Genomic DNA, 21,268 nt, shown 5'->3' with positions numbered 1-21,268 from the left:
GACACTACATGCTTGCCCCTCCCCATGCTCCACAGCGCCAGCCAGTGTGGCCATGGCCCGGCTGCAGGCACAGTGGCAGCACAGCGCTGCCTGATGTGTGCTCTGTATATGCTGAACAGACCTGAACCCCACCTGCCCCACTAGCGCATAGCTTTCCTGGTCCTGTCCAAAGCCATGTGCTGGCAGGCTGAGCTGGGCCAGGTCTGTTTAGCATGTACAGAGCCCGTGTCAGGCAGCTGCTGTACCTGCAGCCAGGCCACGCTGGCTACTGCTGCTGGTGCCATGGGGGCAGGTGGGAGGGCAGGTGTGTGGTGGCCCTTGCTCAAGCCTCTCCTGCGGCCCTACCACTGATCTCAGGGACAGTGCTTTGTGCTGGGCCAGGTCCTGCCTCCAGATGCCCCAGGCTGGCTCCATGGAGGCAGGATCCAACCCAGCACAACACGGGGTCCCTGCAAGCACTGCCAAGCCCACAGGTGACAGCCGAAATGGCCCAGTGGTGCCTGAAGGCTTACGGCCCTGCACCACACCAGGCAGGGCCTGCAACAAGCAGCACAGGCGGCACCAGGTCTCAGGCAGCCAGGGCCATGCTGTGCCACAAGGGACTCTGGCAGCAGTGGGCCCTGAACACCTGATGACCAGTGCTGCTCGGGGGAGTGGGGGGGGGTTGTGCACCCTGCAGGAGACCCACGCCCCCAACCAATCCCTCCCCTCACCCTCACACAACCCTCCACACCCACAATCCCCCCCACACTCCCAGTCCCTACTTATCAGAGACAGCACCTGGGTCACACTGTAACCTTGCACTGCTCCTGCTTGCTCCCCTGCATGCTAGGAGAGCAGGAGCGCTATAGAGATGCTCTAGCCAGATGCCAGAGTGTCTCTGGAGGACCCACGCCAGGGTATGGTGCAGGACCATGCCTTGCCCCACTTTTCCTTCGTGGGGTTTTTTTTGATACCTGGATTACCATTTTTTTCCATTCACAGCATGCCTCTTGCGATGTCTCAAACTGCTTTGAGATGTTGTAAGAGGCATGGGCGTGCTTGTCTGGACACACACCAAGAGGCTTGGATCGTAATGCTGATGTGTCAGTAGGTGCAGCATGTTTATCGGCAAGTCACTTTCTGCAGTTCAGTTTCATTCTCTCTCACTTTTTGTCTTAACAAATTTAATTCTGAGGTTTTAAGTTCAGGGACAGTCGTTTAAAACAGCAAAGCCAAGTGAGTCCCTGATTCTAACAGGGCCTCTAAGCACAACTGTAATATACCTCCCCTAATCAAAACAAAGATGCTCATCTGAGAGATTTACTTTAATTACCAACAATAGTAGCCTGTTCCAAAGCCCACTTCATGTCATCAGTCGTAAAAATGACTAGTATCCATATGAAAAATATTACAAAGTAGCCATTTGGGCTTCATTTGCCCATCTGTATGTATGTATGCATGAAATCACTATATACCCTGTGTAGACGTGAATACTGATATATGCTGATATATATCTCAGGCCATTGGTACGTACAGTGCTTCTCCTGTTGTCATGCAGAATACTTAGGCATGGCTTGCATTAGGACTGGCATAGGAAATCTCAGAGAGAATGTTTATCAGCTTTCATTTGTCTGACTGTAAATGAGCTGGCCCAGAGATAAATTTATGCATCAAAATATACTGTGCTGAAATACATACAAGGAATAAGTTGTATTTTGTACAGTTTTTGTTACAACTCCTGGGTTTTCATCTTAGCTGTCACTATATCACTAGATAACAGCAAAAAACTTATTTGCTTCTCTGTAGATTTATCACTTGTACATACCAGTGATATCAGTATAGCTTTCTCTGATGTCTTTTTTTAAAATTAAAACATTATACTTTTATTAATCCAGTGTTTTCTGTAAACAATATGATAAAGTACCTGTGATTTTAATCATGTTCTGGAATATTTTTTTAGTAAAAAAAGCTGCCACAAGCTTCCATGTTTTTCCATACTTTTCCATATTTTTCTTCATTTTAAAATAGACTTAATGAAAGCATATTTGACTTTAGCAAGTCATTCTGTATTTCTTGCAGTACACAACACTTTCTTAAGCTACAGTAGGATACATCTGTCTGATATCGGACTGGCACCAATATAAAGAAAATTGACTATCGGAAATTAGCTTTTTTTGCCTGATGTGGCTGATAATGAGGCTGATAAATGCCCCTTGCATGCACGCAGCCGCAGCGCAGCACTTAGGCAGTGAGGAGCACAGTCTGGCAGCTTGGAGAGCTGCGTGCAGCTAGTAAGTGTGGTGTGGTGTGGTGTGGTGTGATGATGGGGGCGGGGGTAGGGGGGCGGGGTGTAGGGGAGGGAAGAGGTGTGGGGGCAGGCTGATTCAAGGCCCCTGCAGTGAGAGAGGGAGGGAGTGAAGCAGGGACAGGCACTGCCCAACCTGGGTGGGGCACAGGACAGAACCATGGCTTGTGTGGGGGGGGAGGGACAGGAGGCTCCCGTCGCTACACACACTCCCAGGAGGGCATGGGGTGTGTGTGCCCCTCTGGATCTGCATGTGGGGTAGGACGGGCTGCCTCTGTGTGCAGGGGCCAGGGCTGTGCTGGGCTTTTCCTGGTGGAGGTTGGGCTGGGCTGCATTCAGGACGGGTGGCGGTGGTGCTGGGATGAGGGGTCAGAGGGGCTACAGCAAATTTTGGAGTGGCTGCACGCCCCACCCTGTAGCCTCCTCCCAGTGCTGCCGCTGCCCGGCCCAGTCCCTGCTGGGAGGAGCCCAGCACAGCCCTGGCCCCAGCCCACAGCAGCAGATCCAGTGGCACATGCCTCCCATGCCTTCCCAGGGTACACACAGCGGCGGGAGCCCCCCACCATAAGCTGCGGCTCCATCCGGCTCCCTGCCCCAACCTGGCTGGGCAGCGCCTGGCTCAGCCCCATTCCCGCCCTCACTGCAGGGTCCTCGATTTTCCCACCCCCCCCCGCCTCTTCCACCGCAATAGACTTACCAGCTGCTCAAGCTGCCAGGCTGTGGATCAGAAATTGGATTGGTATAAGCCCAAAGAATCTCTGAGTGCACCCCTAGAAAATTTATCAGACAGCGTTTTATACACTGCTAAAGTGTGAATGTTCTTAAATGAAAAGGACTTAAATAATGAGATTTACATATAGGTAGCAACTTCACAGTGCTGTGAATTTTTATACTCCAAGGCTAAAGGACATAACAGAAGTGGGAGTGTTTAAGCCAGGGGCAGGCAATTATTTCGGGCAGAGGACCACTTACTGAGTTTTGGCAAGCCATCAAGGGCCACATGACAGGCATCCAGGGACAGATAAATATTAATTTTCTAAATTTTTTAGGGACCCTGCAGGCCAGAGAGAATGGCTTGGTGGGCCACATCTTGCCTGCCCCTGGTTTAAGCCCTGTGGATGAAAGAAGAATGATTATAAATACGATCAGTTCTTCATTTGTCCCACTAAAATCTGCCACCTTATCTACTTGTGATTATTTACTTAGAAGTATGGCATTATTGTTGTTTTATGCAAATTGTTGACATTTTCATGATGGAGGAAAAAGAGAATATTTTTATGTTGGCAAATACATTCTAGACTGTTCAATAAAGTACTTAATGGCTTAAGCCTAGGAGTTATGACTCTCACTTTCTACTTCTAGACTGTATAAGTGTTTCAGGCAAATGTCTTTTACCCATTCTTGATATGCCTAGAATATTTTAATGGAATTTAGCAGAGAAAACTCACCAGACTTTTGTTTGTATTAAAAAAGGTACTGTACCAAGAAGTTTGGCACCATGTCCTGCAGTAACTGCTGTCATGAGAAATCCAATTTATACTGCTTGGAGCCATAGAGTTCATACTAACAATTGTCCATCTGTTGCCAGCCAAATCTGCCATCAGCATCTCCATCCCAGGTATGAATTCAAAACCCTGTAACTTTGATTTCTTTTCTTTGCATTTGACAACAAATTAAGATACAACTTCTTCTTGCCAGGCACTGCCATATTAGTACAGCACAGTGTTTTGAGATTGTCAGAGTACTTTCACAAACATTGTATTGTGCCCCTTCCTTGATAAGGTTTCTGTGGTCTCCACAGACCTATAACTTTGGCATGAAAATATTTTTTTTCTAAAAACAACCAGATTTTCTTTGCAGGGGCCTGTGAACTCTATAGAAAACTCAGAATATAACCTTGAAATTAATCATTTAAAAATTACCTGGATTTGAAATTCTAACTGTTTTTTTTTTCTTTCATTAGTTCAAAACTGTTTACTGTTCATATTTATTTATTTATTATATTTATGAACTTAGTATAGTTAGTCTCCTGAAAATGTTGTGTTATTTAAAGATTATACATTATAAATGTGTACAGATATTCATTATTGTTACTGTTGATTTATTTAAGGCCACCTCTGCTGTGACATCGGCAAACCCAGAAATAAAACCAAACTCCCACTTCTCCAATTAATAAATAAATGTGATATGTTGCAGTATGTACATTCTGCAAATACTTAAATAATTTTCAATAATCTTCCTAGTAAAATATTGCATTTTAAAAGAATGAGAGTTTCTTGATAAAGATTAAGAAGATATGAGTGCAAATGAAAATTGATTATATGTTTTGAACTATTTACCTTATGTAGAAGGATCTGTTGTAGGATTACAGAGAAGGATTCTGTAGAAGGATCTTTGTAGTAATCTGTTGTACATTTGTTTTTCATGAGATATTTCATCATAATATATATAATCCAAGATTCTAATAAAAATAGCCTTTGGAGGTTGCAGCCTTTGAGTACAATAATATGCTAATTAAACAGGGCACTCACATTGGCAAAAAGCTTTTCAGATGCTAGATCAGGATGTCTAAAGTGTTTTATTGTCTGGGACTGATTTGCATACTTTTCTTTTTAAAACAAAACTGAAATTGAATTTACAAAGATTTTTGCTGCGTGCTTCTTAGGAAATGTTACACATAGCACAGATGTCCAAATCTTAACCCTTTTAAGCTTACATTGCGTTACAAACCTAGTGGATATTCTGTATTAAGTACCTGTCTGAAGAGTGATAGAGAACTGAACTAGCTTAGAACCAAAACAAATGGCATTTATTGATTTGGATGTTACTGCTCAGGGTTAGGTTTCTTTGTATTGCTGGCTGCAGTATTGTTAATAGGACTGCGCAAATAATTTGATTTTTTTTGTATATTATTTTTAAAATTGAATCGAATTCAATTTTTTTTCCCTGTTTTCTCTTTGCCAAAACAAAAATCAAAACCCACAAACTTTCATTTTGTCCATACAAAATAACATTACTCTTGGAGCACTTAAGGAAACTAAGGAAAGAGGAGATAGAGGCAAGTAACTGTTGGGTCTCCTCTACCCATGCAGGTAAAGGCATGATGCACACAATTGCGCTTTCTGCCATACCACATGTGCATGTCAGGAGGTGCAATTGCGGGATTCTGCATTAGATCCAAATGTACCTTATTGCTGGGATAGGGGGAGCCTGATCCTGGGCTTCTGCTGTACAGCAGATGGGGCTCTGGGTCCCAGCTGTACATGAGGCACAACCCCCTGAGCCCCATCAGCTTCAGGACTCTCAGTCCCTGCTGTGGATGAGGTGCAGCTGGGACCAAGAGCCCTGTATGGGCCTGGGGGTTTCACGTACCACCAGCCTTGGGGATAACAGCAGCTATCAGCTGATGGGGCTCCAAGCCACAGGGGGGACCCTGTTACATATGCAAATTAAAGCTCAATAGCAACCAGCTATAAAGTTAGTGCACAGGTTTGAGGTCTAACTTCATAGCTAGTTGGAGATTTTAGTGGTGTTATGGCTGTTTTGCACATGTAGCTGGTCTCAAGGTAATTGCACAGTTAGCCAGTTAATTGCGCGATACCTGTAATGTGTAGAGGGGCCCTTGGTGGACTGTGGATCTGTCCCCTTTTATTCGGTAGTTTAGGCATTAGAGTACTTGCTTAGGATTTGGTAAACCCAGGATCCCATCTGTCAGGGAATTTAGAGCCACATCTGCAACCTCTGAGAAAGTACCCTAATAATCAAGCTACAGATAATTCTGGGGTGGAGAATGCTCAGTCTCTCCTGTTGTTTTTTTAACACTTTAACTAATTTAATATTAACTGAATTCAGATGTTCCACTTCTCAGGGGAGTGTTCCAACCTTCAGGCTTTTTCTTGGTATCAGTGGTTTTTCAGTTATTTTATACTAAATAGATCAGTGTCAACAGGAAGAATGAGGCCATCCCCCCCATACTTCCCCAAAATACACTTGAATGTGTATGTTTTATAGCAAGGAAGAAATCACACAGCTCTACTGGTTAGTTCTGAAGAAATTGTTTGGAAGATACTATAACCTACTTTGCTTTTTTAATTCAGTGCACAGCACCAGGGTCGCCTGAGTTTGGACCTCAGTCACAAACACTCCAGTGATTATTCTGAAAATTCACGTACAAGAGCATCACATGGTTCAAATTCATTACCTTCCAGTGCAAGACTCGGTAACTAGCATTCACATTCATTCATGGGGGAAATACCCCTCCCTTGTGTTAAAGGTAAACAATATAGCAAAAATGCTGCCCCTCAAAGCAGTTTTCATGATGCTCTCATAACTCAAAGAGCCTCCTAGTTTCCCTTGATTCATGCTTCTGGCTAATGTAATTTAACTTTTTTTTTTTGCCAACTGGGTGGGTTAGTATGAAACCTCCTTTATGGGCCCTCTTTAAAATGTTGTTGCCCAGTGGTTCAGTGCTGCATAATTTGCTGTTATCACCAATTAGAGGGAATTGACCAATATAGTTTTGAGCTTTTGCAAGATTGTAAGGAAAAAGAAGTTAGCCCAAAAATGAAGGATAGGTTTTAATAATGATCAAATGCCTCTGTATTTAATTATTTTATATTCACTTTATACATTATTGATATTATCTATATTTGTGTCTATATCCATTACAGTAATATTTAAACATATACATTCTCTTGCAATAAACTTTAAAAAAATGTTTTCTATTTCTTTTCTTTCCAAAGTCTATTTTAAAAATTCTGTCTTCAAGAATGACATGATCCATTACTGAAATTCAGCTAAAGCTCTTTAAAACTATCGCTGCAAAAATTACGTGACACTTTAAGACAGGAAATATGCTACTTTGTTAATTTAAACTAGAACAGAACCAAAATTTTTGTAAATTCTTTTCAAAATGTGCTATGGGATGCTTAAAGATCAGATGTAATGGAATTTTCTTGATTAGGTTTTTTGTAAAATATTTAGTTATGTGCTGCCCTTATTAAAGGAGGGTGACAGATAAATCTAAGTAAACAAATATATTATTTTCAACAAATAACGTACAATTCTTTGATAGTGTGTCTATATATTAGCTATATAAATTATTTATATTAGCTATATTTAGAATATTTATATTTTAGCAATACAGTTTAAATTAGGCAGTTTGCCTGTAACAAAAGTGTTGAATATAAAGGTTTTCATTCATAGATTGTGAGGCTGGAAGGGACCTTGGGAAATCATTGGGTCCAGCCCCCCTGTACCAGGCAGGAAAGACAACCGGGAGTCAAGTGACCCCAGCAAGGTTGTTTTTTAAAGCCCCAGTACTGCTAGAAGTGAGCTCCTGAATTTCTGCATCCACGAGGAACCATTTAATTCTTGTTGGAGGGATTAGAGTCTAACTATTTTGGTTACATGCATATATGGGGGTGGGGCGGCATTTTTTGTATAGCTGCTGTTACATTCGCCAAAACATTCTGAAGTTTTCTTGTAAATATAGGTTCTTCCACCAATTTGCAGTATAGAACGGAAAGAATTAAGATCCCTTTAACACCACGGTATCCAAGGTCCGTCATAGGTTCTGACAGAGGTAAATATTCTTTACTTTTATCCTTTATTTTCCATAATTTAAGTATTCAATAATTCAGACATTCAAAAATTACGGATCGAAAAGAAATAAGGAAAAACTGGGGGTTTTGCTACACTGCTATGTTCCTATACCCCAAGTGATGAATGCAGTTCCTATAAATGGCTTTCGGTTACCGTTATGTAAATTTTTACTTCCTTTAATAATTTCTGATAATGTAAATCATTGAATGTTCCTGCCAGTGAACTTGTTGAGTAAAAAATTCATGGGGAGAGCGAACAGAAAAGTGGTGGAAACACAGAGCAAGGTTGTGTAAAATTACAGCTGAATTTTTAACCCAGTTTGACCTGAAGAAGAATGCCTTGCATTGAAAGCTTGTCTAAATCTATCCTGATTATGCAGTGGGTCCAATAAAAGATATCACCCTAAGAAATAATTGCCTCTTGCAAAATAGGTAATTTGTATAGACTTTGGGTTTTCCTGTCACTTCCAAATGTTTTGTAGGACTTTCTTTGCCCAGAAATAAGGAGAATGTGTTTTGTGATCTAAAAGAACATTCCTTTAGATCATACCCAGTAGTGAGATCTTTATTTCATTGTCTCCTATATTTTCTTGATTTTGTATTATGGCTGGACTTTACACTGTTCCTGTGCATTATGTATGTTTTTACGGAGCTTTCCTGTGGCCTGTGTTCAGTGTCTCAGCTTTAAACCAATGTTCTCACTGTTAAGAGACCTAGCATATATCTTCATATTTTGAAGTATGCTTAATAGTGTGTGTGTTTATAGACATTATATATTGAGTTTATACTGTATGTGACAATTAATATCTCATCATTGATCCCTCAGTCATACAGTGCCATATACAATCCTCTTCTTATTTTGTACAGGTTCCTTGTCACATTCTGAATGTAGCAGTCCCAGCCTTATAACTCCTCCACAGTCGCCTCTTAACCTTGAGACATCTTCCTTTGCCAGCAGCCAGTCACAGAACTCCCTTTCTACACTACCAAGGATTTCTATTAGCCCAGTATCAATTGGAGAACGTAGAAAAGATAGGTAAGGGGATTGTTGTTCTTTTATACAAATGCATCAGAAATTATCTTGTTAGATAGCTTATTAAACTAAAGGAATATAAGAGAATTCAAATATAAGTTTGTTAGAGTGAAGGTGGTTATGCAAAATGGGGCATGTAGATGCTGAGGCATATTTGGGTCCTGTTGTTAATTTTTTATATTTGAATGATTTGTGCAAGGTTCTCTTTTTCGGAACTTAGAATGCAGTATTAAATCTCAAAAGAAATCCTGAGGAGAATGTATATGATAGGGAATTTTCTCTTAGACTAATGACCACATCAAACAGGTGTGCAGCTTCTCAAAATCTGAGTGCTGCTCTTCTATGTAGACTTCTTCAGATGTCTGCCTCTGGTGAGATCTGCTCACTAGAAATCGAAGAAAAATAGATTTAGACATATTTGGCGATTAATGCAAATCTTTAACATTTCTGACTTACCATCTTGTTATACCTGCCGTGATTTGGCAGAGCTCAGTCCAAGCTGATCTTTTCCAAATTATGTAAATTTAAGAGCATGGCCAAAATTCTGTAAATGTGCTTAATTTCACAACTGAGGGACTGAGGCCAATGTGTGACATGTCTTTTCTAGACGATGCTTTATTTATGTCTGTTTTAATTTAAGTCCCAATCTTATACTTTTTGATGCATATTTCTAAAATATGCTTCTTGAGCTAATTAACCCAGGACTTCTAATTTTTCTTTTATCATAAACTGTCAGCCATGCATTTGTGAAATAAAATTTGTGTACTTTGAATAACAAACAGCAAACACAGACTTTAAGGACCAGATTCTCATTTACACTAGAAGCACATTTATACTTCCATGGCAGATTAAAGAAACATTCATGTGAGAGTAGATTACCTTCTCTCACAAATGCTTCAAGACCCCTTTAATACTGCCTGAATTGTGTAAAGATGCTCTGCTATAAGGCTTGGCCTAAGAAAGTAACTGATGCTATAACAAAGACATTCTGCAGCATGATACTAGAGTAATAATTATTATTCAAATCATAGGGAAATGTATCTAATTTTATCAGTGGGTAACTAGAGGTTTTATCAACAGTATTAAGTATTTTGGGCAGCACAGTGCTATCTTGCAAAGGATTGTATGAGTTGGTATGTTTACTATACTACCATGACTTGTGCAGTTAGTATAAAAGTAAAAAGATTTTCTCCTCTAAATGGAATCTGAAAGTCAAGCTGCTTTGTTTTATCCCCTTTGCATGTGGCCCATGGTGTAAACTTTCAGCAGGACAAACGATTGAAAACTATGTAACCCCCACTGTATGCGAGTGGTTACAGGTGTGGAAACACTTGGAACATAAGAAATAGTCTGCTGATGATGTGTAAGGGAAGAGTAAAATTTAGCTCACTTCTAGTCATCTTGCTTTCACAGGGCTTCTGTGAAATAAAGCAGTATGAACACACACACACACACACTCTTCAGATCTATCAAGTGAGAAGGCACTGTTTTAACTTTTTGGAGCATGATCATAATTCACCAAAACAGTGATTATTTAACAACCTGATCTAAAATAAATAGAAACAAAAACTTCTCCTTTAAATTATTTTCTAAACAAAGGCTTCCTTTTGTGTATGTTGTTGAGATTGTAAAGGCACCCTCTGTCCCCACAATTTTAATTCATTCACCTTTTTCCAGTGAGAATAACATAAGTAAAATATTCAGCAACTTTTTTCTGAAGAAAAATATTTTCACTTTTAAAGAAGTAGACAAAAATGATCAATTAACTTGCTTGTCACCACTCCTTAGGGACTGAAGCAGACAATGTGAATATTATAGCATAAAGTGTTACATTCTGTTTTAGTAATATTGCTAATTAAGCCAGATAGCTTTTAAAACATTATTGTTCAATTATTATTATAGATGCATTACTAGCTAATTTCCATGTGAGACTCCCAAGATAGGCTCATGTCATATCAACTTGAAAATTGTATACAATAGTATTCTTGCTCAGATGTGACTTATTTTTCTCCCTCAAGAAAATGAGTTTCAATGTATATTAAAACTTTTTTTTGCATGGTTTGCATATGTTTTCATCAGTGTTTCTTCCAATCCCACGGTAGAGTAATTTAAAAATCTGTGTGGGTGAATGGTTTGGGAACAAATTAAGATGCAGTAAACAAAGCTGCCAACAATATAAAGCAAACATTAATGAGAGTCCAACTTGGTCAGTCTTGCTTAGTCATGGATAATGTGATCGTATCATAATCTTTTCTGTACAAGACTTTCCTTTTTATTCAATGCATTAACTGACCAATACAAGTGGAATTTTTTTGCTGACAGTTTTCAGGTTTCCGTGACTTAGCATAGTTAATTTAATACAGCAGTAAGAACGTTTGGTTTTGGGTTTAACATAGTGTGTACTTGTAATAATACACATTTAGCACTTAAATAAGGCTTTATATTTTCAAAGAGAGCTAATTTAAGTTTTATTGTTATTCTATCCTGCAACAACCATTAATAAGCAGTATTATCATTTTATATAGGAATTCAGATTGAGGTTCTGACATACCCAATGCTAAGGGGGTTAATTCTAATCCTAATGCTGACACAAGATTTCCTAGCTCCCAGAATTAAACCGGATGTCTCTTATATGCTACACTGAGATGTCCCTTTTGAGAGAACAGTCTTGGAAATAGAAGTTAATACAAGCAGGAGTTAGATAAGATGGAAGATACATTTCAGAAAAGAAAAATGAAAAACAAATCTGGAAGAAATTTTATTTAGGATTTTTGGTGATCTTGAAAGAGTGACCGCAACCATACTTTTTTAGAATAATGAATAAAAAAATGCTCCTTGTTCCTCCCCAACCTGCTCTTTCCAGAGATATCTCAGCCACTGTTTCACATGTGTATCTGACATGAGCTGCACTAATCTTAAATCCAGTTAACTTTTCTGACTAGATTTAAGAGTGTTTTTGTAGTAGTAAGCATTTCTGGAAATTTTAGCGTCATTTGGCAATATTTGAAAATTATTCACAAGGATTCAGTAGCACTGTGTATGAGCACGCCTTAGAAGATTTATGTTTCTGTTCACATGCTCTATGAAGAGCTAGGCCTCTTAGTACAGAAGAGTGTCCTGTTGTTCAGCCACCTTGAAGGATTTGAAATTGGGAAGCATATTATAAGTCCCAGACCTTGGCTTGTGATGTCTGCCTTTGGAAAGCAAGAACAGAAAATCATGCCTTCTGCTGGGAAACACTTGGAAAGGTTTATCTCCTTTATCTGACATGTCATAATGTTCCAGTGATCAGTAAACTTATTGAGAAGCAGATGAGATAAAAGTACTGTAAATGGCAGAAATGATGGGGAATAACTGCACCAGACTTCTTCAAAAATATATGTAGCTATTCTCTTGTACTTACTAGTGTCTGCTACTGCCCTGTGTCTTTCTAAGTGTTCTTTTTCTTCTCAAATCTTCTGCATCTTTCAGATATCTGTTCCGTAATAGGTCTTTTCTGAGAATCCCTGTGGCTCCTAGGCCTAGGTTCTCATCCCTAAGGAGTTTGAGGTTGGCCTGATATAAGGTTGTCCTTCTCAAGCAGTATTGCGCACCTTGTGCTATTTTACATGTTTGGATAATTTCCCTGAAGGAGAATTTGCATGGTAATTGTAATGCTACCATGCAAACTGCTGTCTTAATGGCTTGAGTTTGCAACTGCTTAATTTTCATTACTAATTTGCGTTTTCTTGCATACAAATTTAAAATTTGATATTTTGCATTGTCCTTTCTTGGTTCACCTCTTATTGTTTACAATGTTTGTTTTCACAAGAGACAGACTCCCAGCATTTATAAACTGTAAGGCACCTTTCAGGAGTATGGTTTGTAAATTGCATATTATATACAGTAGTTTATTTACTTCTATATAATATGGATGTGGAGGTTTCTTTCTTACTTACATCACCACATTAGTATTTATAATTCATGTTTACCATAACATTTTTTCAGTGGTCATGTATGTGATATACATATAGTTACACCACTGTACATTGCATGTTTTTTAAGGAATGCATATGCAGCAGTTTTTTACAGTATTTTCAGTAGCTGTTCATATCTGCCTTAATGTTCCACTTCAGCTAGATATAAAGGTAGTGCATGTAACTTAAATGTTTTGGTTCAAATTCCATTTTTCCCAAATCAGTTTTTAACCATTTCCTTTTATAGGCCATACATGGAAGAACCACGCCATGTTAAAGTGCAGAAAGGTTCTGAGCCATTAGGGATTTCCATTGTGAGTGGAGAAAATGGTGGGATATTTGTCTCTAAAGTAACTGGAGGGAGCATTGCCCATCAAGCTGGCCTCGAGTATGGTGATCAGTTACTGGAGGTAATTGTTTACTTTCTATGTCCATGATTTATTAAATGAATACAGTTGTCCCCAAGTTCATATATTCATGTGTGCTCACACACACGCTCACTCTCAGGTTCTCTCCTCCCCTCTCCCTTTCCCCTCCCCTCCACTCTCTCCCTCTCCAATACTAGAATACTGATTCTGAACCATTTATGAAATAATTTTGTCAAGTTTTATAACAATAATTGCTTTACCAGTCATTACCCTCCTAAGGATGTGACTGCAGCTCACTCTGAGATACCCTAGCTAGCTTTATACTAGCTTGCTCAGTTGCAACAGCAGTATTGAGAAAAGTGAGAACCTGTATATTCAGGTGTTTAACCTGCACAGGCTCTATGGTGCCATACTTACATTGTTATACATATGTGAGTGAACTAGTTTAAAGCTAGCTTGGGTACCCCTATGTGAGCCTGCAGTCACACCTTGGACTGCAGTGTTCCCCTATCCTATGTTTGCGCTGTAGGAAAGTGCATTATTCTTTTTAATATGGGGATGGCACAAGTCTACTGTTGCAATATTTATTAAAGATCTAGATGTATTTAAGGCAAGCCATAGATCCAAACAACTATATAAGCCCTACTTCTTAGAAATTCAGAGTTGGATCCAAGGTTTATGTTCTTAACCCATCTGTACTTAATCACTGGTGTCAAGCTGTACTAAGCCCTAACAAAGATATATAAAAATAAATAAACCAGATGTAGAAGCTGTTTAGAAAACTTTCCAGAGGAGAAGAATACTGTTTCGTCCAACCAGAATAAGTATTTTGTTTTGTGGTCAAATGTCACATTTCAAAATTGTATTGATTCCTTCAAAGGAGTAATTAAATAATAACAAAAGCAAAATCAATCCATTCCATAGCAGCACTTTCTCCCTCCCCATCTCCAGCAAACATCTTATAGTCCTTCTACAGCTCAGCAGAATTTAAAAACACAGTGAACAAACTGAGATTCTGAAAGTTTTATAATGAATTTGCCAGTTTTCATTTGAACATTTGACATCTAATGTTTTATATTTTGGGTTTTTTATTAGTTTAATGGAATAAATCTGAGAAATGCTACAGAGCAGCAGGCTCGACTGATCATTGGACAGCAATGCGACACCATTACTATTCTGGCTCAGTACAACCCACATATGTATCAGCTTGGCAATCACTCACGATCTAGGTAAGATTAGCTAGACCTTGAAAAAACTATTATCTGGTTGATGTCATATATCAAGGTGTTAGATATGTTCTATGTTGTTACTGTGCTAATGAAAGATGTGTTTATAAGCAATATGATTACCAAAAAATGCAACATAAATATCATTCATTTTACAAGCAAAGAATTTGGGCATATGTCAATTTTTTTTCTTTGTTTAGATGTAACATTTCAGAAATATGAAACCAACATCAAATGGTTTTTTTCCCTACTGTTATTATCATACATCAATTTGCTGTTGGGAGCTCACAAAGAGAGCTAGTATTGTTGATAATTTATTTGTCAAAAGTACAATGAAATACTTGTTTCCAAAGCCTATCACCTTTTTATCCAGATATTCAGGAATCTTCTGATACGTACGACCTTGCAATGTCTTAAACTGAAATAAACAGGGCATGTGAAATATGAAAAAATGTTCAAAATAAAGGGCTGTACAAAGTTGTCCTTTGTAAAAATCGACTCATCTTTAAAAACAGGCTGTTAGTTCATTCACAAAAGGAGGGAAATTAAAGCCTATCTTCTGTAGGTGTCATTTTCAAAGGTGATCTGTCATGTTCTTGAGAGAGAAAGGAAGTTACTGATATCACTAATATTCAAGCAGCCATAGGCTTTGCTGACCTTTCATTGCCATTGTTGTTTTCTGCTTATAAAAGGGACCAGCATAAGCTGTGAGCATGCGTGTAGTGAGCCCTGATTTTCTGGTTTTCTAAAGGAAAGCAGGAACTGATTTGTAACTATATTAGTTTAAAACATTTCTAGTTTTTTTAAATGCATTTTTCAGGTCATTTTTAATGGACTTCCATAGTTGTTCCCATACATATTGAAATGTTCACGTGCCAATGTTTACATTCAGCTCTGTTTGCATTTTCATTTATGAAAACTGCATGTGCAAATGTTGGGTTTACCACATATAGATAGTGCTTTCCAAGAGACTGCAGCTGAATTTTAAGGAGGCTAAATGAAAATATCATCTGACATGGTTCAGGTTCTTAGGCAGCTCTTGGACTTATTTTAGGACGTAAATTCACTTTTAAATATTGGATGTCATAAGATTCCAAAAAAGTATTTGAAAAATGATCCCACTTCACTTAAACTATAGTTCTATTTTGAGATATGTGATCATATGTAAAACTAAGCTGCGTCTTCCATTCAGAATTTTATAAGGCTCATACTTCTGTTCTGTTTTAAGATTTTCTGTTTGTTATTAACTTGACTTCAGCCTAGATTGTTTTTCCCAAAATTTAATATTTCTTCATATCTGAAGTGAAAGGTTTGGTATTGGTTGGATTGTTCAACATTTTTACCAGCACTTTTTGATTCTTTCTTTCATTATAGTTCTCGACTAGAACCAGTGAGCAATCATTCCACACCGCAAGGCAGTGGAGCTGCAACCCCTGACAATCATTCCATAATTGATACTGTGAGTGAACAGGATGAAGGAACAATGACGCCTCCATCCAAGCAAACCACACCAACTACTAGTCCCCGGAATTCCATAAGGTAAAGGCTGAACATTTCTCTCTGACATGTGAGGGAAGGAAGAAAGGTACAAAAGAAAAAAAGACACTTGAGAGGGGACATAAGATGGAAGTTTATAAAATAGTAAATGGTACAAAGAAAGTAAACAGGGATTGATTATTTAGTGTCTCAGTGCTAGAACTAGGGGGCATAAAATGAAACTATTAGGTGATAGCTTTAAAACTAACACAGCAAAGTTCTTTCTCACAAAATAGGCAACTAACTTGAGGAACCCATTGCCACAAGCTATTGTAGAGGCCAGTAGCTTAAGCCAGATCAGAAGGGCATTAGATGTATTCTGGGAGGCAAGCTCCATCATAGATAATGAGCATGGTAGATAAATTGAGTGCAGTCCTTGACTCAGGAATTTCTAAACCTCTGAATGCTGGAAACCGCAATAGGAAAGGAGCATGTGTGGAAAATTCTGAACGTGCCCTGTTCCTCCCCTTCCTCTGCCAATATGCAAGACAAGAAACCAAGCTAGACCCAGTATCTGACCCAGTGAATGCAATTTCTTATGTTGTTAACTAGATTCCAGAAATCAACTGGCCTTTTTAAAGTAACAGTTGAGGGACCCCATGATCAAACTACTTCCTCATTTCTTACAAGCACATTTCAAAATGCATTTAAATAAAAATATAAAACAAAATGACCTGTGTTAGAAATAATACAGGATGCTTGAAGGTAAACTTTAACAATGGTTTTACCTATACAGCATAACAAATGAATATACTTCTTTTTGTTTAGGTGACTAGTTACACCTGCATGTTAACCAAGAACAGTGAATAAACTTTTATTTTAAAAAGAACTTGTCTTGTTTCTTGGTATCAAAAGGGTCCCTATGGATGCAAACAAAAGGACCCGTGAACCTAGGATCGTAGTCATTAAAAAATCCCAAGTTGATCTTGGAATCCAAATATGTGGTGGAAACCTACATGGAATATTTGTGTCAGATGTAGATGATGACAGCCCAGCAAAAGGACCTGATGGGCTAGTTCTGGGAGACATAATTCTTGAGGTATGTGATGCAGGTACAAAATATAGGAGATGTATGTTGCTTTCCATGTTTCAGCTTTTTTAGAACAGGACAGTGCAAGAGGGTAACTAAAGATACTTCTAGATTCCTCATAGCAGAAATATGTCCCTTTCTGGCAGTCTTGGCAAACCAGGAGCAGTTGCCCATAAACTTCATTTGTGTAAACTCCACCTTTTAAATCTCTGTCATGAAGCACTCCATTCTGAATGTCATGTTAGGGCTTGCTTACACATGGGAAACTTGTTACAAGTTGTTGCTGAGACCAGTTGATTGCCACCAGTGTCTATAATAGTAGAGACCCTAGGGTAGATGAAATGTTGCTGGCACTGGATAAACTCTACATCATCTAATTCTGGTGTTGGGATAATAACATTGTGTTTTGTGAGCTGCTCAGATTTAGTAGTCTGTAATGGAGTCTCAGTATGCTAGCATGCCAGTGGAGGCATTGTCTTTGTTAAGTTGCTGCTAATTTCTCTGCATAAATAGCCTAAATCAGGGTTGTGGGGGTGGGGGGGAGGAGGGAGGGGGTACTTGGGAAGGCCTTAAGGGATATGCATGGGTGGGCAGGGATGGAGTGCTGCCACCCACCACCCCGCACTGCCGCCTCCCGGGGCGAGGGCAGTGGCACCCCTCTGTGGGCTGCATAGGTGCTGCCTGTCTGGTCAGATGTGGTGGGGAGGGAAGCTTGTATGCGGTGGCAGCTCCTGCTGCCATCTACCACCCCATGCTGCTGCCGCTCTGCATCTGGCCATGCATCAACCCCTCCTTCCCCCCCCAAATCCAGCTGCTGGGTGTACACTTATTAAAGAAGGTTGAAAACCCATGACCTAAATTATAGATCATTATTATTTTCTCAAACTGCCGTGGAGATAGTGTTCTTTTTTTTTCCTTTTCTCACATGTTCCTTGTATTTTCTTTAGGGATTTCAGTTTTAATCCTACCCCCTCTCCACTGGCTATCTTAATCTGGTACCTACGCTAATGTGTCTAATGTTATGGCAAGATTTCCTTTGACACAGATAACTAGCTACAACCTCACATTTTTTAGGCTTTACTAATCCAAGAGCCTATTAAGATGTAACAGGTTTAAGGATTTTGTGGGGGTTATGTTTTACAGTATGGATCTGTTGATATGCGAAATAAAACAGCTGAGGAAGCCTACCTTGAAATGCTGAAGCCAGGAGAAAATATCAGAATAAAGACTCAGTTCAGAATAGAAGAATACAACAAGATAAAAGAGTTACCTGGAGATGGATTCTATATCAGGTATTCAGATGTCCTTTAAATAGCCCAATTCCTAACCCTTTTGTCAACAGCAATTGCATGTGGTGGCAAACCACTGAAAGGCAAGTGAGACCACAAAACTCACCATTAAAATACCTTGCACATATGGCAGAGAGAAGCAACTGGTTGGTCTCTCTTCTTTTTTGCTGAGAAGTTAAAGAAAGAAGCCTTAACTTAGCTCATCTTTGGTCTTTTTCTGAATTGGACAAGTAGTATACAAGTATAACTGCAATGTATACCACACGTATAACCGCATACATCATTGTAAGCATGTGACCATTCAGGATATTTGGCAGTAACCCAAATATGTGTTAATTTCTTTCTCTAAATAAGTATACCACATTTCATCTCACATGGTGTAGTTTCAATAAAAGAGTCTGTATATATGTCTCTCTGCAGGGCACTTTATGATCGACTGGCAGAGGTAGAGCAGGATTTAAGCTTTAAGAAGGATGACATTTTGTATGTTGATGACACGCTGCCACAGGGCAACTTTGGCTGCTGGATGGCCTGGCAGCTAGATGAGAATGCTCAAAAGCTGGAAAGAGGACAGATCCCCAGCAAATACATGTAAGTGATGTCAGTGAATAACTGTTTATCACTGTTTAACATGTCTGACTGATGAGATTATAAAAAAAAGAACTGGGTTTGAATCTTCAAAGTTGTATCACTTTTGCAAGGTATTAGTTTCCTAGAAAGGTTATTTTAGGGGTGGCATGTTTTAATAAGACTTAAATAAACCACCCGGTCAAGTCGTTTTTAGTGCTGCCAGGAGTAACCTCCTAAAAATGTTAAGTATATATAGCACCAGGTTATGATTTGAGCAGTAACCAAAATAATTTTCCACAAAAAGACTCATTAGTGAACAGGACTAATCCTTTTTTCTTAATCTTCTTTGACCAGGGTATATATTTAGGACTATGTACCCCCACAATCAATTGATGCCAGTAAAAGATTTGCACTGAGATCAGAGGCAGAGTACCATGTATGCAGTAACTACATTTTTAGTTGTTATTTGAAGTCATATTTAACATTACTTAGCAGACAAGTATTCTTTGCTCTCTCATTGTTGCTGCTATTTCTGCCCTTCCTTTTTTTCCCTCCGCATTTGCAGGCTTCCCATATTCCTCCTATGTTAAGTACAGACATTCAAAAAGCATGAGCCTGAACTGATTCAGTCTTTGCAGGATAGTTTAACTTGCATAGATTCAACCAATTTGCAAGTGAATAGACATTCCTTTTTAATTCTGGAAATGCAGGCACAGATGTAGTGGCTCAGGCTAGAAGCCAGGGGCACTAGAACGAGCCCTGGGCTGCAGGGAAGCTGTACTGAGGGAGGGTCATGGCCACGCCCTGGCAGGCCTGAGTATGATTGGGGAGGGATTTAAACCCCCACCCTGGACTGCGGGGTCCCCAGCCAGAGTGTGCCTGGAAGGGGAAGGGGGAAGCAACCCCTGTCAGACATTACCCACCCCCACCCTACCGCTTGAGCGGTGCAGTGCGGGGCGTGGCCAGCCCTGGCAGCGGCAAGAAGTGAACAGAGACAGAGGGGGGTTTAATTCCCTTCTCTGTCCCCTGTCCAAGTGGCAGGGATCCGAGCCGGGACCTGCCTGACCAGGGTGGAGCAGCCTGTGTCGGGGCACCCCCCCTCACTGCTGCAGAGGCAAGGGTGTGGTCAAGTGCTGGCCTGGCATGGCCTCCTGAAACAAAGGGAGCAGGGAGGGGGCAGGGAGCTGTGCCCCAGGTGCAAACCTCAACCACACCTGCGTGAGGTGGCAAGACCTGACCTCTGTCCCCAGACCACGCTGCTGCAATGGGAGGCAGCAGTGGGTCAGGCTCTGTGATTAACCCTAGCTCCCCTCCCTGTCCCCTGCCATGGATGCAGCCGGACCCACATCAGCCTCAGGTGCTGCTCACCTCTCCTCCAAGGGACTCAGCCCAGGCACTGCGGCATGGGCCCTATCTGAGGGGATCTTCAGCATGGGACGGAGCCAGCACCATGTCAGTGCCTGTGCTGCTGCTGCCTGCAATAGGAGGATTAACCCTCCCGCCACACCACCACCACCTTCCCCTCAGGCTACTAGCTTCTGGCCATGCCCCCCTCACTCCTGCTGCTGAAGCAGCAATGGGTGTGGGAGGCTGGGGACGCCTGGTAAGGGCTGCTGCCTTCCTGCCAGGTAGACCCAGCTGCACTCCAGAGCAGGGTTTTGCACCCTGCTCAGTCAGCTGGAGCAGTGATAGCACACCTGCTAGGGAGGAGAGGGATGGGGCCAACCCTGCTTGGCTGCAACAGATAGCCCAGCGCAGGGCTGCAGAGCATGCTGGGATTCTGGGGGACTCTGATTTAACTTAAACCAGGAAGGAGTCTGGGGAACAAGTTCCGTAAACTGGTTTGATCTCAATTGGTTAAGTCTGATACTACATTCAAACAGATTTATCTCAAACAGGTTTTGCTATTTTGAAACTGGTTTATGTGTACTGAACTTCTGTTCTGTTACAAGTTTAAACCAGTTTCTGATCACTTAAACTGGTTTATGTGTAACTTCTGCCCCTAGCCCTATTGTCACGCTTCCATGCCATTCATAGCTTAAAAACTTCCATGGTGAAATTTTTGACAACAGAAGTTGTAATAAACACACAAGATGGCTGCTAAGTAATGATGCACACGGAGCTAGCCATTTTCACAGCACTTCTCTGAGATGGACAACAAAACTGGTCCCATTTTTTCGGAGGGAAGAGCATGTGTTGCATGTCAGGGGGCATTGTCTGTTTAAAATAAAATTGTATGATGTGAAATGTGGTTAGTTTTGTTTGGGGCTGCTAACAAAAATAGTCACTAGTTTTCAAAGATAGCATTAAAAAGTGCAGCTTCTCCTAATCAAAACTTATTTGGCATAGATTTTTGTAGTGTTTATCAGT

At 40.3% G+C, this 21,268-nt stretch overlaps 1 protein-coding gene across 1 annotated transcript in view; it reads left to right on the top strand.

The window, feature by feature from the left end:
• Positions 1 to 21,268, top strand: part of DLG5 (discs large MAGUK scaffold protein 5) — a 200,535-nt gene that overhangs the window by 166,247 nt on the left and 13,020 nt on the right. Inside the window, exons 18-27 of the mRNA XM_006269642.4 lie at positions 3,761 to 3,905; positions 6,385 to 6,506; positions 7,782 to 7,871; positions 8,758 to 8,926; positions 13,127 to 13,289; positions 14,343 to 14,476; positions 15,848 to 16,012; positions 16,865 to 17,048; positions 18,183 to 18,331; positions 18,749 to 18,919. Coding sequence (XP_006269704.1) covers positions 3,761 to 3,905; positions 6,385 to 6,506; positions 7,782 to 7,871; positions 8,758 to 8,926; positions 13,127 to 13,289; positions 14,343 to 14,476; positions 15,848 to 16,012; positions 16,865 to 17,048; positions 18,183 to 18,331; positions 18,749 to 18,919 — 1,492 coding nt within the window. The remainder of the gene's footprint in view (positions 1 to 3,760; positions 3,906 to 6,384; positions 6,507 to 7,781; positions 7,872 to 8,757; positions 8,927 to 13,126; positions 13,290 to 14,342; positions 14,477 to 15,847; positions 16,013 to 16,864; positions 17,049 to 18,182; positions 18,332 to 18,748; positions 18,920 to 21,268) is intronic.

The sequence above is a fragment of the Alligator mississippiensis genome, chromosome 6, assembly GCF_030867095.1.
Source record: "Alligator mississippiensis isolate rAllMis1 chromosome 6, rAllMis1, whole genome shotgun sequence".
NCBI classification, from domain to species: Eukaryota; Metazoa; Chordata; order Crocodylia; family Alligatoridae; genus Alligator; species Alligator mississippiensis.
This window is presented reverse-complemented; position numbering and strand designations above follow the sequence as displayed.